Raw genomic sequence first — 16,238 nt, 5'->3', positions numbered from 1 at the left:
AATTGACTCATTGGAAAAGGCCTTGATACTGGGAGAGATTGAAGGCAGGAGGAGAAAGGGATGACAGAGGATGAGGTGGTTGGATGGCATCACCTATTCAATTGACGTGAGTTTGAGCAAGCTTCAAGAGTTGGTGATGGACAGGGAAGCCTGGCGTACTGCATTCCATGAGGTTGCAAAGAGTCGAACGTGACTGAGCAACTGAACTGAACTAAATGCTGGTAATTAACATCATTGTTCCCTTTATGGGTTTTTTCTTTTAATGTTGATGGTTTTCAGGCTAATTAAGATGGTGATTATTAAGTGTTCTTTTTCTTCTTTTTTTTTCCCCATAGCAATTTTTTGTTTCACCCAAATTTAGAGTATTTTGAACATGATAGAAGGGCATCTTTTCAACCGAAGGATCAGACTCAGGTGTCCCGCATTGTAGGCAGGATTCTTTACCATCTGAGCCTCCAGGGAAGCCCAAGAACACTGGAGTGGGTAGCTTAACCCTTCTCCAGGGAATCCGTCCAACCCAGGAATCGAACTCAGGTCTTCTACATTGCAGGCAGATTCTTTTTCTGCTGAGCTACCAGGGAAGTCCAAAGCAATGAATGGATAATGCTAAATGAGGAGACAGACTAGAAAATACAAGTGGCTATTATGCCTGTATCTTAAAAACTGATAAAAAGAAAGTAGTACAAAATCCTGTTGTTGGTTTAGGAAGACTGCTTTCCTTCCATTCTTCAACTGTTGATTCTGGCAGTGTAGATTTCAAGTCTTTATTCAATTTCTCAGGTTTGTCTCTAAAGCCTACAATTAGAGTTGTCTTCCTTTGTTTCATTTATTACAACATTCTTGAGTTTTCCAAGTGTGCTGAGTTGGTGATCATTGGAAGTCGTTGTTTATGTTACCATGGTTATGTATTTTTAGTTCATCTGGCTGCATCAACTTTAATTTTTTAAATTTCTATTAGAAGCCCACAAAGACTAAAAAGTCTATTTAAATTCAGGATAAAGGAAGCACTGGGGCTTGAAAGGCATCCTTCTCTCACAGATTATATTTAAAATTGGATAGTGATAAAAATGGCAACTTTAAGCTACTTCTTCCACTGATTAATAAAAATAGTCTATTTTCTAAAAGTAGATTCATAATGATTTATATTTAGACTTAGTGATAAAAGTTCCCGCTAATGATAGAACATTAGAGATAAATATGAAAGAAAGGGAGAGTATTAATAGTTATTTAGAAGATGGAAAAGAGAAACATATTTAAGTAGTTATCAAGCCATTTATTTCACTTTGCTTCATTTCTAAATGATATGAAAGGAGAATCATGAGGACTGAAAGGAGTTTTTATAAATATTTATGGCTCTGAGACTTACTGTGATTGAAGAATTTTTCAATAAAGAAAATATGTCATAAATCTTTCTCAGTAAAAGCTGATTAAAAATCAGAGAACTTGGAGGCTGTGAATCTTTATTGTCCTGATGAAGAATTCTCATAAACTTCTGGGTCTAATTGAATCTTTATGTACTCTTGTTTCTAAAAATTCATTTTTCAGTTCAGTACTTCTTCCCAGGTAATTGGAAAAATAACAAGAAAAACCTGCTCATGTATTTCATTCTATCCTTTCCTGCCTACTCAAGGACTTTACTTTTTGCTGTTATCCTTTGTTTTTTAACCATGCATTATCAGATTTTTCCTACTGAACTATTCCTACTAGTATACAAACATGTTACCGAGTCTAAAAACAAAAACTCGTATAACCCCATTCCCTGTAACTGTTATTTCTTTTTAAAGAAAAGCTTTGTAAGAGTTGTCTGTGCTGTCTCCACTTCTTCCATTTTGCCTTGGACTCACTTCTGTTAGGCTTTTGCTCCAGTCACTCCATGCCTGATGACCAGTGACTTCATCTTTCCAAACCCCATGACCAAATCCCATACCTCTTCTTACTCAACCTATTAGCAGCATGGGGCACATTTGGCCACATCTTCCATCTTAAAACACTTTATTTACTTAACTTCTAAAACCCTATTCTCTCTTGACTCTTCTACATAACTGTTCCTTTTCTTATCTCTGACCTCTAAATGATAGTCATCCGGTTTAGACACAAACCCCCCTTCTCTCTACCTTTATTCCCTAAGTAATGTCACCTAGTCACCTGGCTTCATATGTTGTCATCATAGATGATGACCAATCCCAATTTTATCTCTAGCTCAGATCTCTCTACTGAAACCCATACTCATATATGCTTCTTCTTGGATGTCCACTTTGTATTCTTAATTTACAAAAATCCAATAATTGTTTTCTCCCTCATCCACCCCCTCCCACCAGCCTGCTTAACCTGCTCTTCTCCCAGGCTTCTCATTCTCAGAAAATGGTAGCCCCAGTTTACCACTTGACCAGGCCAAACACTTAGGAGTCATACTTAACTGTTCTTTTTTTCCACTTCCCTTCCACCAATATCTGCACAACCGACCTTCTACTTTCAAAATAAATTGAGAATATGATTATTTATTATCATTTCTACCAAAAAAGAACTATGTTAAGCTCCTACTCTCTCAGCCAGATTATTGAAGTAGCCTCATAACTAGCCTCACTGTTTCCACTTTGTCTCCTCCATAGTCTGTTCCACACCTAGCAGACAGAGTTTGTTTTTAAGACACAACCTTCAAAAGCCTCTAGTGTTTCCCATCTTATTCAGAATAGAGGCAAGTCTTTGTCATTGTCTATAGGCCCTGTTGAATGTGACTCCTGGCTTTCTCTCTGATTTCATTCCCTATTACTTTCCCATTCATTCAGTCTACTCCACAACACTGCCTTCCTTGCTGCTCTACAAAATTGCCAAGCACGCTCCTAGCTCAGAGTCTTTGCACTCAGTATTCCCTGTACATAAAATGTCCTTTTTCTCAGGTTTCTACATGATTGGTATTGTTAGAGAGGTTTTCCCTGACTTTGTACCACCTCTCACACCTTCTTGTTCTTTGTTTTCTTTAGAACTGTCATCACTACCAAATCTTATATGCAAGTATCCCTGGTTATCTAAATGTTAAATTCCTGATTCTGACTGGTTGGAGTATTGAGGCATATTCATTATTCTAATCAACTTGGCTCCCGAGTTTCAGATAGAAAGTAGCAGACATTAAGATAACAAGAGACTTACCTAAAAATGTTTCTAAATCTGTTTGGTTCTTGAATTTGGGAAGTTCAGATGTTATGAAATATCTGTATTTATTTATTTTTATCTGGGTATCTAGAATGTTCACCCTCTGAGAAATAGTCTTTGTTCTTTTTATGCTTCTCTATTGTATCCCCAAGACCTATGATACTTCTAGCATATAGTGAGTACTCAATAAATAACTGAGAAAATGGGTTTATATCTACTCCTTCCCAAATCCCATTAAAACAATATTTTAAAAAATGTAAAAAGCACAAAGAAATTCTCCAGAAGAGACAATAGCAAACGAGAGACAGCAACAGATTTTTAGAAGCTAGAAAGCTGATACGTGGTTGGTAATTGACAGCAAAGCAGAGAAAGCTGAAATGTAAATACCTGTAGAGAGGGGGCCAATGTGAATGACACAATCCTTGAAAGCCTCAGTATGTGGAGACATTTGGGAACTCTGAAAGCAAAGATAAGGAGAAGGGCTTAAAATGGGAGAATTCCTTGAAAGTTTGTATCAGTAATAATTAGATATAATCCATCCCCCTTCCCTTTTCAATCTAGCAAGAGATGGAAGAAACTAAATCAGATACTCTCTGGACTTTGGTTTGCCAAGCTCAACAGAAGGGTAGGAATAAGACTCAGTTCTGAAAATGGGTTAAGTGAAAGCATATGTGCTGAATGGTGAGGCCAAACCCCACCTCCTACCCCTCCAATTCTCTTTTCTTACACCTTGCCTCTCAGAATGCTGATAGCATAGGAAAATAGAGGGTTCTCCTCAGGAGAAACCAGTAAGCCCAAGAAGACCTGGAGTCTCAGATATTTGGGTTCTATCAAAGAAATGGCAGGTACCTTGCTTGTCTCAGACCATTTAGATGTCCACTAAGTATGCTTTTTTTTTTTAGTGCTTCACTTTTAAATGTTAATATAACTGAATATCACTGGATACCTGTGGAAAACCTCTTACATAAAAATAAAACAAGAAAGATAAAAAAGGAACCTAAAGGGAAAATAATGAGGGAACAAAAGCAAAATTCTAAAAAATTACATCCTCAAAGTGACAAAAGACAGTGATATCCATGAAACAATATTTGAATACCATTGGAAATAAAATATGGATAGAAATTAAGAATTCAAAGAAAATTTGGAAGATAAAGCTAACCTTCTCAAAAGACTAGACAATGTGGATGGATGGATGGATGGATGACTGGAAGGAAGAAAGGAAAAATATAGGACAGAAAAGATGAGGAAATAGAGAATTAATCTAGGTGGTCCAGTATCCAACTGAAAATAGTACCATAGAGAAGAGAGAACGTGGTGAGGAAATTTCCTCAGAACTGAAGAACATGTGTTTCTATACATAAGGGCCCAAAACATTGTGAATAAGACCCACACCAAAGCGTATCATTATGAAATTTCACAACACCAGGGATAAAGAGAGGAGCTTTCAGGGACTAAGCACAAGTCTGTACAAAAGGTCTGGAATCAGAAGAGTATCAGACTTTTTAACAACAGCTCTGAAAGAAAAAGACAATAGAAGGTCATCAAAGGTCTCAGAATAAATTATTTTGACCTAAAATCCTAAAGCCCATCATACTCTCATCCAACTGTTAGAGTATATAATAAAGGTATTTTTGGAAAGTCTCACAAAATTTTACCTTCCATGCACTCTTTCTCAGGAAAATACTGCAAAATGTGCTTCACCAAAAAGAAGTAGACTATCAAGAAATTCCCAGAATGATGGTGAAGGGAAATCCTAGGAAACAGCTGTGCAGCAGGCCTAGGGAGCAGCCAGCCCAGATTATAGCAGGTAGACAGATGGCTCCAAGAGGCATTAAAAATAATAATAATAATAATAAAATGGAAAAGGTTATTGATGTGTTATATAGATAGAGTGGAGTTTTTCCATTATTTTGGAGATTTTAGGGAAGAATTAGTGTTAACTAGAAAATCAGGCAACCGAAAAGGAAAAAAGTCACCTATGACTTCCAATAAAACAGGTCAACACAAGTATTTTATATAAGAAAGAAGAGTGTAATAATAGTAATAGATTCCATAGCTTAACTGTGAATAACAGATAATCATAAAAATGAAAACTTTGATTTTATAAAATCAGAATTATGATTCTATTAGGGGAATAAGACATGGGGAAGTGAAGGGTGATCATGATATAAAAGTCCTAAAGCCTTCTGGTGGAAAATCAATGTCTCATGTCTAAAATTTAAAAGTAAAGAAAAAGGAATATAAGCATATTACTTAAAAATAGATTATAAATTTAAGATATGCTAAATAGTTAAAAGAGTTACGGGGATACCACTTCCACCCATTCAGATGGCTATAATTAAACAAATGGAAAAGAAATGTTGGCAAGGATGTTGAAAAATTGGTACCCTTATACATTGCTGGTGGAATTGTAATAAGGTTCAGTCCTATGGAAAATACTTTGGCACTTCCTTATAAAGTTCAACACAGAATAACCATATGAACATGCAATTCCACTCCTAGGTATGTATCTAAAAGAACTGAAAAAGGGTGTTGAAAGAAATACTTGTATGTGAAGCAGTATTCACAATAGTTCAAAAAGGGAAACAACCAAAATGTTCATCAATGAATGGATAAATTGTAGTATATCCATACAGTGGAATATTATTTGGTCATAAAAAGAAAGGAAGTACTAATTAATGCCACAACATGAATGAAGCTGGAATATATGCTAAGTGAAAGAGCCCAGTTTCAAAGGTCCACATATTGACTGAGTCCTTTCATATGAAATATTCAGAATAGGAAAATCTTCAGAGACATAAAGTAGAATAGTGATTGACTAGGGATGGGGGGTTTAGGTGGAAATGAGGAATGATGGCTAATGAATGTGGAGTTTCTTTGTAAACTGTTGTAAATTGATCCTGGTGCTGGTCATACAACTCTGAATATACTAAAAACTACCAGTTTGTAAACTAAATGGGTGAATGGTATGATAGTGTACATGCTCAGTCACTCAGTTGTGTCTGACTCTTTGCAACCCCATGGACTGCAGCCCTCCAGGCTCCTCTGCCCATGGAATTTTCCAGGCAGGAATACTGGATTTGGTTGTCATTTCCTCCACTAGGGGATCCTTACAGCCCAGGGATCAGACCTGGGTCTCCTGCACTGGTAAGTAGATTCTTTACCACTGCACCATGATATATGAATTAAATATCATCTATGAATTAAATACCAATAAAGCTGTTTGAGAAAACATATGCTGAAAGGATAGAAGAGATATTAAAGTAATGTATGTGCCTGTCTAAACAAACTTCAACATTCTGTAAAGGAATATATAAAAATATAGCACTCAGTGAAGCAAAATTAACAATATTTGACATCTTAAAAAAAAAAAAAGTTACAATTAGTTGCTTCTGGGAAACAGGATTCAGGATGGGAAATGTGAAAGGTATGAAACTGGTTTTTGTTAGAAACCTTGTGATACTGTTTAACTTTTAACAATTTAAGACTGCAATTAAGATTACATTTTTAAAATGAAAAGCTGTTAAATGCTTTGAAACTGACTTCAAAAAGAGACTCAGACACTGATTTTCAAGGATTATGGGGTGATTTGATAGCAGCATTGTGTTAATCTGCAGCCAGAAAAACATAATTTTGTAACCACATGTACTTTAAATAGTATGTATATACCCCACATTTTTTGTTGTTTTTGCTTTTGAACTTTTTAATTAAAGTATAGCATACATTTATAATAAAAGTGCACAGTTCCTGAGTGTACAGCTTGATTAATTTTCACAAACTGAACAAATCAGATAACCAGCACCCTGTTCAAAATCAGAAATTACTATTAATAGCACCCCAGAAATCCATCTCATTCTCCCTACCAGTTGGTATTGCCCTGCAGAGATAACCACTGTTCTAACTTTTAACCCCAAAGATTAATTTTGTCTGTTTTTTGACTGACTATAGTTGGTTATGTCCATATTTAGTTCTCTGCCCATGTTTTCAATCAGATTGTTTATTTTCTTGCTATTGAGTTATATGAGTTATTTATATATTTTGATTATTAGCTGTTTATCCAGTACATGATTTGCAAACACTTTCTCCCATTTTGTAGGTTGCCTGTTCATTTTGTCAATGGTTTCCTTTGCTCTACAGAAGCTTGTTAGGTTGATATGGTTCCATTTGTTTATTTTTGTTTTTGTTGCCTTTGCTTTTGTTGTGAAATAAAAATATCACTGCCAAGATCAGTATCATGGAGCTTACCGTCCTGCCCATGTTTTCTTCTCAGGGTTTTATGGTTTCAGGTCTTACTTTCAAGTTTTTAATCCATTTAGAGTTGATCTTTGTGTATGGTTTAAGATAGGGGGGCCCAGTTTCATTCTTTTGCATGTGTCTCCCGGTTTTTCCAACAGCATTTATTGAAGAGGCTCTTCTTCCCCCATTGTATATTCTTGACTTCTTTGTCATAAATTAATCAGCTGTATGTGTGTGGATTTATTTCTGAGCACTCTGTTCCACTGATCTATGTGTCTATTCTTTGTCAATACCATGCTGTTTTGATTACTGTATCTTGTAATAAAGTTTAAAACCAGGAAGTGTGATGCCACCAGCTTCATACTTCTTTCCCAAGATTGCTTTAGCTGTTTGGAGTCTTTTATGTTTCTATACACATTTCAGGACTGTTTGTTCTATTTCTGTGAAAAATGTCATTGAAATTTTGATGGAGATTGCATTGAATGTGTAGATTGTTTTGGGTAGTATAGACATTTTAACAATATTGATTCTTCCGATTCATGAACTTGGAGTCACTTTCCATTTATTTGTGTCTTCAATTTCTTTCATCATGTCTTACAGATTTTATAGGTCTTTCAACTCCTTGGCTAAATTTATATCTAGGTATTTTATTCTTTTTGATGCTACTATAAATGGGATTGTTTTCTTAATTTCTTTTTCTGATAGTTTGTTATTAGTGTATAGAAACAAACAGATTTTATATGTTGAAATAATACCCCCCAAGTTTTCTGATTTTGTGTATTGGTTCTAAAAATTTTTTGGTGGCATTCTTAGGGTTTTCTGTATATAGTATTATATCCTCAACAAATGGAGACAGTTTTATTTCTTCCTTTCCAATTTTGATGCCTTTTATTTCTTTTCTTGCTCTAAGACTTTCAATACTGTGTTGGATAAAAATGGCAAGAGTAGTCATCCTTGTCTTATTCCTGTTCTTGGAGGAAAAGTTTTTAGCTTATCATCATTGAATGTGATATTAGTTCTGGGTTTGTCTTATATATGGCCTTTATTATGTTGAGGTACTTTCCCTCCATACCCAGTTATTTGAGAGTTAATATCATAAATTGGTGTTCAGGCTCGATTTTGGAGGGTAAGTCCCTCCAGTGTGCACACTGCAAACATTTTTTCCCATCAATCTGGGCTTTTCCTTTACAGGACAAGCCAATTTGGTTGGGTACCCATTTGCAAAGGGGAGGTATTGTTGGACTCTACTCTGAGCCGGTTCATTGAGAACTAGTTCTCATGGGGCAGGCCCACCCTAGTTGATATTAGCTCATTTGTAGGGTACATTTATTTACCTGATTTGGGAACTGGTCCAGTTGGAACTGGTTCATTTGGAAGCTAGTTCTTGAGGGGGTGGGTAGCCTAGTTGGAATTAGTTCATTTGTTTTATAGGATCAGGGAATCAGTTCATCTGTATTCATTGATGCTGGAATCTGTGCCATTTTTCTTGGAATTTGTCTGCATCTTTTGTGTTTTGGTGTTATAAAGCTTATAAAAATGGGAAATATTTCATGTGTACCAGGGGAAAGATCTTTGGGGTGCATATTAGATATGTTAAGATCAGAAGGGCAATGGCCCTTGAATGGTTCACAATTAAACAGTCAGAAATGCTTTACAAAGGAGAGGAACATTCTGATAATGAACATGCCCAGGAGGCTCCCCTGGACTTGTGGCATCCAATTCTAATTTCCCCTACAGGAGCCCCGGAGAAGGAAATGGCAACCCACTCCAGTGTTCTTGCCTGGAGAATCTCATGGACAGAGGAGCCTGGCAGGCTACAACAGTCCATGGGATCGCAGAGTCAGACATGACTGAGTGACTTAAGCTTATTGTAAAATGCTTTTTCTGCATCTATTGAAATGATCATATGATTCTCATTCTTTAATTTGTTAATGTGGTGTATTGATTGATTGAATGTGGTATCATTGATTACAATGATTGATTTGTACATGTTGAACCACACTTGCATCCCTGGAATAAATCTCACTTGATAATGGTATGTAATCCTTTTAATGAATTGTTTAACTTGGATTGCTAATATTTTATTGAGAATTTTTGTATCTGTGTTCATCAGGGACATTGGCCTGTAATTTTCTTTTCTTGTAGTGTCTTTGTCTAGCTTTGGTATCAGGTTAATTCTGGCTTTGTAAAATGAGTTTGGAAGTGTTTTTCTCTTTTATTTTTTAGAAGAGCTTGAGAAGGATACTATTCTTGATTGGTAGAATTCACAGAGAAGCTATCTAGTCCTAGACTTTTGTTTGTTGAGAAGGTTTTAATTATTAATTCAATCTCTAGTCTGTTCAGATTTTCTGTTTTTTCATGATTCAGTCTTGGGAGTTTGCATGTTTTTAGGAATTTATTCATTCCTTCTAGATTGTCCAATTTGTTGGTGTTTTGGTGTATAATTGTTCACATAGTCTCATGATCTTTTGTATTTCTGTTATATTAGTTGTGGTGTCTTCTCTTTGTAGTTTCACTTATATGAATCCTCTCTTTTTTTTCTTGGTTAATCTAGCTGAAGTTTTATCTATTTTATCTTTCAAAAAAAGCCAGCTCTTAGTTTTGTTGATCTTTTCTATTATCTCTTTAATCCCTATTTCATTTATTTCTTGCTGATCTTTGTTATTTCTCTTCCTTTTAACTTTGGGATTTATTTGTTCTTGTTCTAGTTTCTTTAGGTATAAAAATGTTTATTTGAGATTTTTCTTATTTCTTGAGGTAGGCCTATCATGTACAAATGATAATTTTATCATCTTCTAAAATATTGGAGCTTTGTTATAATTATGTAAGTATAATGCTGTTGATCTGAAGTGATCATTCTTTTTCTTGTTAGAAAGTATCTTTCTGTTGAGGTCTGTCTCAATGGGGCTTTTTTTTTAACCTATATTGTTGGAACACCTCAGAGTAACTGCTATGAACACTGGAATGCATTATCTTTTCAAATTAGTGTTTTCATTTTCTTCAGATAAATACCCAGTAGTGGAATTACTGGGTCAACATGGTAGTTCTGTTTTGATGATAGCCATTTTGTATGAGATGCAAGGTAGTATCACATTTTGGTTTTAATTTGAATTTCTCTGATGATTAGCAGTGTAGATCATTTTTTCATGTGCCTTTTGACTATCTGTGTATCTTTTTTTGAAAAATGTATATTCAGGTCTTCTGCCCATTTTTCGTTCAGACCCTGAATTTGATCTTGCTCTGCAACATACTAGTTGTATGACCTCAAACAGAAACAACTAATAGAAAGTACCCTCACATGGACTTTCCTGGTGGTTCACTGGTTTCAACTCCGTGCTTCCAACACAGGGGGCATGGGTTCGATCCCACATGCTGCCAAGCTTGGCCAAAAATGATAAAGTATCCCCACAGGCATGATTTCTTGATTCCTCTTCTTTCCCTTTTCAAGTATTTGTTCAAGTATAATGTTAGCCTTGAGGAACTTTATAAAGGCATTTTATTCAGCTACTAGTACTCATTTTCCAGTTGTCAGTTTTAATGCATGTTTTTTCTTCTCTCTTTTTCTCCTAGAGATAAGATTTCAGTTTCCACAACTGACTGGGGTGCTTACCCTTGCTTTCTTTATTCATAATTGTATTATCACACTCTTGAAGAACAACAAGAACCAAGAAAATAATGTGAGTAATTACCTGAGGAATTGACTTTTGTTACTAAACCTTAATTTTTAAATGTAAACCACAAAACAATGGTCAGCAAACTTCTTCTTTAAAGGTTCAGGTGGTAAATATCTTAGACTTTATGGGCCATGGGATTGCAATTACCCAACTCTACTATTGTGGCACGAAAAGTAACTATAAATAATATGTAAGCAAGTGGGTAGTGCCTGTGTTACAAGAAAATTATATTTACTAAAACAGACAGTTGGCCATATTTCATCCATGGGCCATAATAGTTTGCTCTAGAGCACTCACTAAAAAAAGGAAAAAAAAAAGATGTATAGCTGGTAGCCATTAGTGGTGAGATCTTTAAAAATACCCAAGTGATCTAAAAGAAAACAAGAAAAAGGAAACAAAGAATATATGGTACAAATAGAAAACAAATAGAAAGACAATAGATTCAAACTCAGTCATATTAATAATTACATAAAAATGGTCTAAATACTACAATTAAAAGAGATTGTCAGTCTGACTAAAAAAAAAAGCTATATATTGTCTACAAGAAACTTACTTTAAATATAGATATACCATGCAGACATTAAGTGTAAGAGAGTTGTTGTTCAGTCACTAAGTTGTGTCCGACTCTTTGCAACCCCATGGACTGCAGCATGCCAGACTCCCCTGTGCTTCGCTATCTCCTGGAGTTTGTTCAAATTCATGTCTATTGAGTTAGTAATGCTACGTAATCAACTTATCCTCTGCCGCCTTCTTTTCCTGTTGTCTTCAATCTTTCCTAGTATCAGGGTCTTTCCCAATGAGTCAGCTCTTAGCATCAGGTAGCCAAAGTATCGGAGCTTCAATTTCAACGTCAGTCCTTCCAATTAATATTCAGGGTTGATTTCCTTTAGGATTGACTGGTTTGATCTCCTTGCAACCCAAGAGTCTCTCATGAGTCTTCTCTCCAGCACCACAATTCGAAAGAGTCATTTCTTTGGTGCTCAGCTTTTTTTGTGGTCCAGCTCTCACAGCCATATATGACTACTGGATAGAAAACATATAGAAAGATAATAGATTCAACCCAGTTGTGTTGATACTTACATTAAAAATGGTCTAAATACTACAATTAAAAGAGATTGTCAGTCTGATTAAAAGCAAAACCTAATTATATACTGTCTACAAGAAACTTACTTTACATATAAAGAGATCATGCAGACACTAAGCGTAAGAGAGATGGAGAGGCTATTTTAATATCAGACAAAGCAGACTTCAGAACAAGGAGTATTGCCAAAGATAAAGAGGAACATTATATGATGATCTTTAAGGACCAGTTCATCAAGAAGACATAATTATCTTAAACATGTATGCTCCCAGTAACAGAGCTTCCAAGTAAAGGAAACAGCAACTGTCTTAACTGTAAGAAGTAGAGAAATCCACAATTATATTAATAATTAGTGATTTCATCAACCCTCCCTTAATAATTGATGGAGCAAATGGAAAATAAGTAAAGATATCAAAAGCATGAAAAACACTATCAGCCTACCAGGCATTTATAAAAGTCTTAAACAACAGCAGAATTCACATTCTTTTCAAAAACACATGAAACATTTACCAAGACTGACCATATGCTGAGTCACAGAACAAGTCATAATACACTTGAAAGGACTGAAATCATACCAAGTATGTTCTTTGACCACAATGAAATTAGAAATCAATACCAGAAAGAAATCTGAGAAACTGACAAATATGTGGAAATTAAACAACATACTCCTAAGTAACTAATGAGTTCAAGGAAAAAAATTACAAGAAAAATTAGGGAAGTACTTTGAGATTACTGAAAATGAAGATCAGATCAGATCAGTCGCTCAGTCATGTCCAACTCTTTGCGACCCCATGAATCACAGCACGCCAGGCCTCCCTGTCCATCACCAACTCCCGGAGTTCACTACAAGATAAAACATATCAAAATATATGGGATGCACTAAAACTGTGCTTAGAGAGAAATTTATGGCTGTAAATACCTACATTAAAAAAAAAATCTCAAATCAGTAATCTAACCTTCTACCTTAAGACACTGGGGGAAAAAAGAGCAAACTAAACCCAAAGAAAGCAGAACTTAACCAGTTACCTGTGGCCTTGTTAGTAAAATTTGAATTCGGCTTGATAGCTTCTAACCATATAAACGAAAATCATGATGAAGTTCTAATAGGAGTCTATACAATTATTGAAAGGTGAAAGTGTTAGTCACTCAGTCATGTCTGACCCTTTGCAACTGTGGATCTTTCTGCTAACAGGAGAGAATATCCTTCATGTTTTTTCTAGTGCCTTTAAATTTGTCTTGCAATGTGAACATATTAAGTCTTCTCCAAGATTTCTTTGTATGATATTGACAAGTTAGACTCTCTGAACAATAAATAACTCAACCACATCAGTTCTTTCTTTCTCTCTTCTCTCATCACTGTACTAGATTTTAATATTAAAAGCAGCTTTTATCAAGGGTTCATAGTAATACAAGAAAGCCATGTGTTTAATGTTGCTTCATTGTTTTATAAGAACTGTAATTGAGATATTCTTTGTTAAATTGCTCAGCATCCTTTATGTAAAGACAGTAGACAGAAAATTTTCTCTGTTCAAGGCTAGGAAAACATTTCCTTAATGAACTCATTATTTGATAATAAGGGTCATATAACTATTCTTGTTTCTATTTTTACTTTGACTTTTGGAAAACTTAAGAATTAAGGTCTCTTACCATTTTCTATAACTTTTCCTAGGCAAATGTATTTTTGCAGTTTTTTTCTTTTTCTATTACCCTCACACTTTAGATTCAGTTTTTATTTTAGAAATGTTTAATATTATTGTACTTCTGTCATAAACAGTTTTAAATCTTTGGAGGGAATAGGAAGAAAATCTTACTATCCTAAATGAACATTTGGAACTTTGGAGTGTAAAGGAAAAATTGAGAATATACTTTATGGCTTTTACTTTTAAATCTGTCTCACCTTCTTCACAAATTTCCTGACTACTTGCCACTTGAACTAAGCTGCCAATCACAAATTTTAGGAAGTTTCGAGATACGTGGAAGATATCTTTTGTATCATCACAGGAATAGTGTATGTAGTTAACAGTGTATACTTTGGTTTCAGCCAGGATACCTTTCTATCCTACTCAACTGATCTCTAATGCTAATTTAAACCAAGTACCACAGAAACCAATTTTGTGAAGTTGGATTCTCATGTTTTGGGTCATTCTATCCATAAGGCTGTGTTTCTCAAACTTCACCACCAAAGTCCCCTTAATGAGAGAGAACACCTTGTATACCTGAGAATCTGGGGGTGAAGAAAACAATTTTAGTGGAATCTCATATCTTATCCTAAACACTCATGTATATTTTTATTGTACTCATAATTAGTTTGTCTTACTAGAAAACAGTCTTAAAACAATGAGTTAAGTTACAGGCAGACTTCACTTTGTACAGTTCCCATATGCATGAATTTCAGTTGCTTGTGGCTTAGTTAGATTTTATCAGCTCCCCCTAACAACATGGTTCAAATTTAGGTTACCACAGGATTTCAACTTGCATAAAGTAGTAACTGGGGGCTTCCCAGGTGGTACCTTGGTAAAGAATCCACCTGCCAATGCAGGAAGGACTGTACAAGTCAATGAATCACTTATGGATCCTCATCTGGAATCAACTTCAGAAAATCTTAGCACCTTAGAAACCTTCACCTCAAGAAGTTTTTTTTCTAGTGACTCCCAGAGTCTTGATTGGCATCTGAACTGGTCCTTTCACTTTTAGATTATTTTCCTTTGTGCCTCTGATCTAGTCCGCACACCCCTTCTCCAGAGATTTTATGTTGTGGCTGGTTGGAGTAATTCTTCCTCGGTGAGGTGTTTTCCTGTAATTCTTCCTGGTGAGGTATCTCCCCAGTATTTGCAAGCCTTGGCTGCAACGCACCTTCCTGACTCACCTGTTCCCAGTGAGTGAACAGCATGAGGGAGGAGCCAGCCGACCCCAACAGTGCTGCAGCTGCAAAGGCATCTTCCTCAAAGAGGTGTTGGGGCACTTTCACAGTCTCATGTCGCTTAGTCGTGTCCAACTCTTTGCGACCCCAGGAATTGCAGCCCACCAGTCTCCTCTGTCCACAGGGATTCTCCAGGCAAGAATACTAGAGTGGTTTGCCATTCCCTTTTCCAGGGGATCTTCCCGAGCCAGGGACCAAAACCAGGTCTCCTGCATTGCAGGCAGATTCCTTAGCTTCTGAGCCACCAGGTAACCCCCATGACACAATCTCATACTACCATAGAAAGAGAAGACTGTCTATACCTAGTTTTGGTCCTGAAAATTTTTAAGAGGAATAGCTTTTCTTGAAATTCACATCAGCTTATCTGAAGGTATGCATTCCTCAGTGCGAGAAGCAGACTGAATAGAGAGATAAATATTTCTGTCTTATGGTCCCCAAAGTACATAGGAAGAGTCCTGCCTTTCATACTATATCACTCAATGGACCTTGCAATCTATATTCCATATGTAAACAACCATAAATGAGTTCTTGTTTCTACTGAGTTGGGGGACTAGCATTTTGTAGAACTAGTGTGTGAGGTTCAGGTAATAAAATTTGGCTCAACTTTAGTCACTTGTGGAAAATAGTTTTTTAAAGGCTTAGAAGTAAAAGTTTAAATGGATGATGTCTTCTTACTGTCTTAATCGGTTGAAACCAGTGTATAAAATGCTTCCCCAGTGACTCAGCAGTAAAGAATCTGCCTGCAGTGCAGGAGATGCAGGTTCAATCCCTGGGTTAGAAGATCCCCTGGGGAAGGGAATGGCTATCCACTCTAGTATTCTTACCTGGAGAATTCCATGGACAGAGGAGTCTGGCGAGCTACAGTCTGTGGGGTCACAAAGAGTCGGACACAGCTGAGTGACTAACACTTTTCATTTTTCGTTGTATAAATTAAGCTAAATACATACTATATTCTGAGAAAACTTTGTCATTTGATTTATTCAAGGAGGTTTCAGTAAGTAATTTGAGTCACTGAAGTTTTGTTAATACCATGATATAATGTTTTCTTGAGATTTAAGTCAGAAAATGTGAAGCTTGTCAGGAACTTGGAATTTTTAATGTTGATTTTGGGTTAGTCATTCAGAGATCAGTAAAAAAAAAAAGAAAAAAACTTTGAAAATAGAAAAGAAAACATAAG

General features: G+C 35.8%; 1 protein-coding gene across 1 annotated transcript in view; it reads left to right on the top strand.

Moving 5' to 3' along the window:
* SLC38A9 (solute carrier family 38 member 9) overlaps window positions 1–16,238 on the top strand; it is a 97,891-nt gene that overhangs the window by 66,522 nt on the left and 15,131 nt on the right. The window contains 1 exon segment of the mRNA XM_014477843.2: window positions 10,957–11,063. Coding sequence (XP_014333329.2) covers window positions 10,957–11,063 — 107 coding nt within the window.

This window comes from Bos mutus, chromosome 20 (genome assembly GCF_027580195.1).
Source record: "Bos mutus isolate GX-2022 chromosome 20, NWIPB_WYAK_1.1, whole genome shotgun sequence".
In the NCBI taxonomy this organism is placed as follows: domain Eukaryota; kingdom Metazoa; phylum Chordata; class Mammalia; order Artiodactyla; family Bovidae; genus Bos; species Bos mutus.
This window is presented reverse-complemented; position numbering and strand designations above follow the sequence as displayed.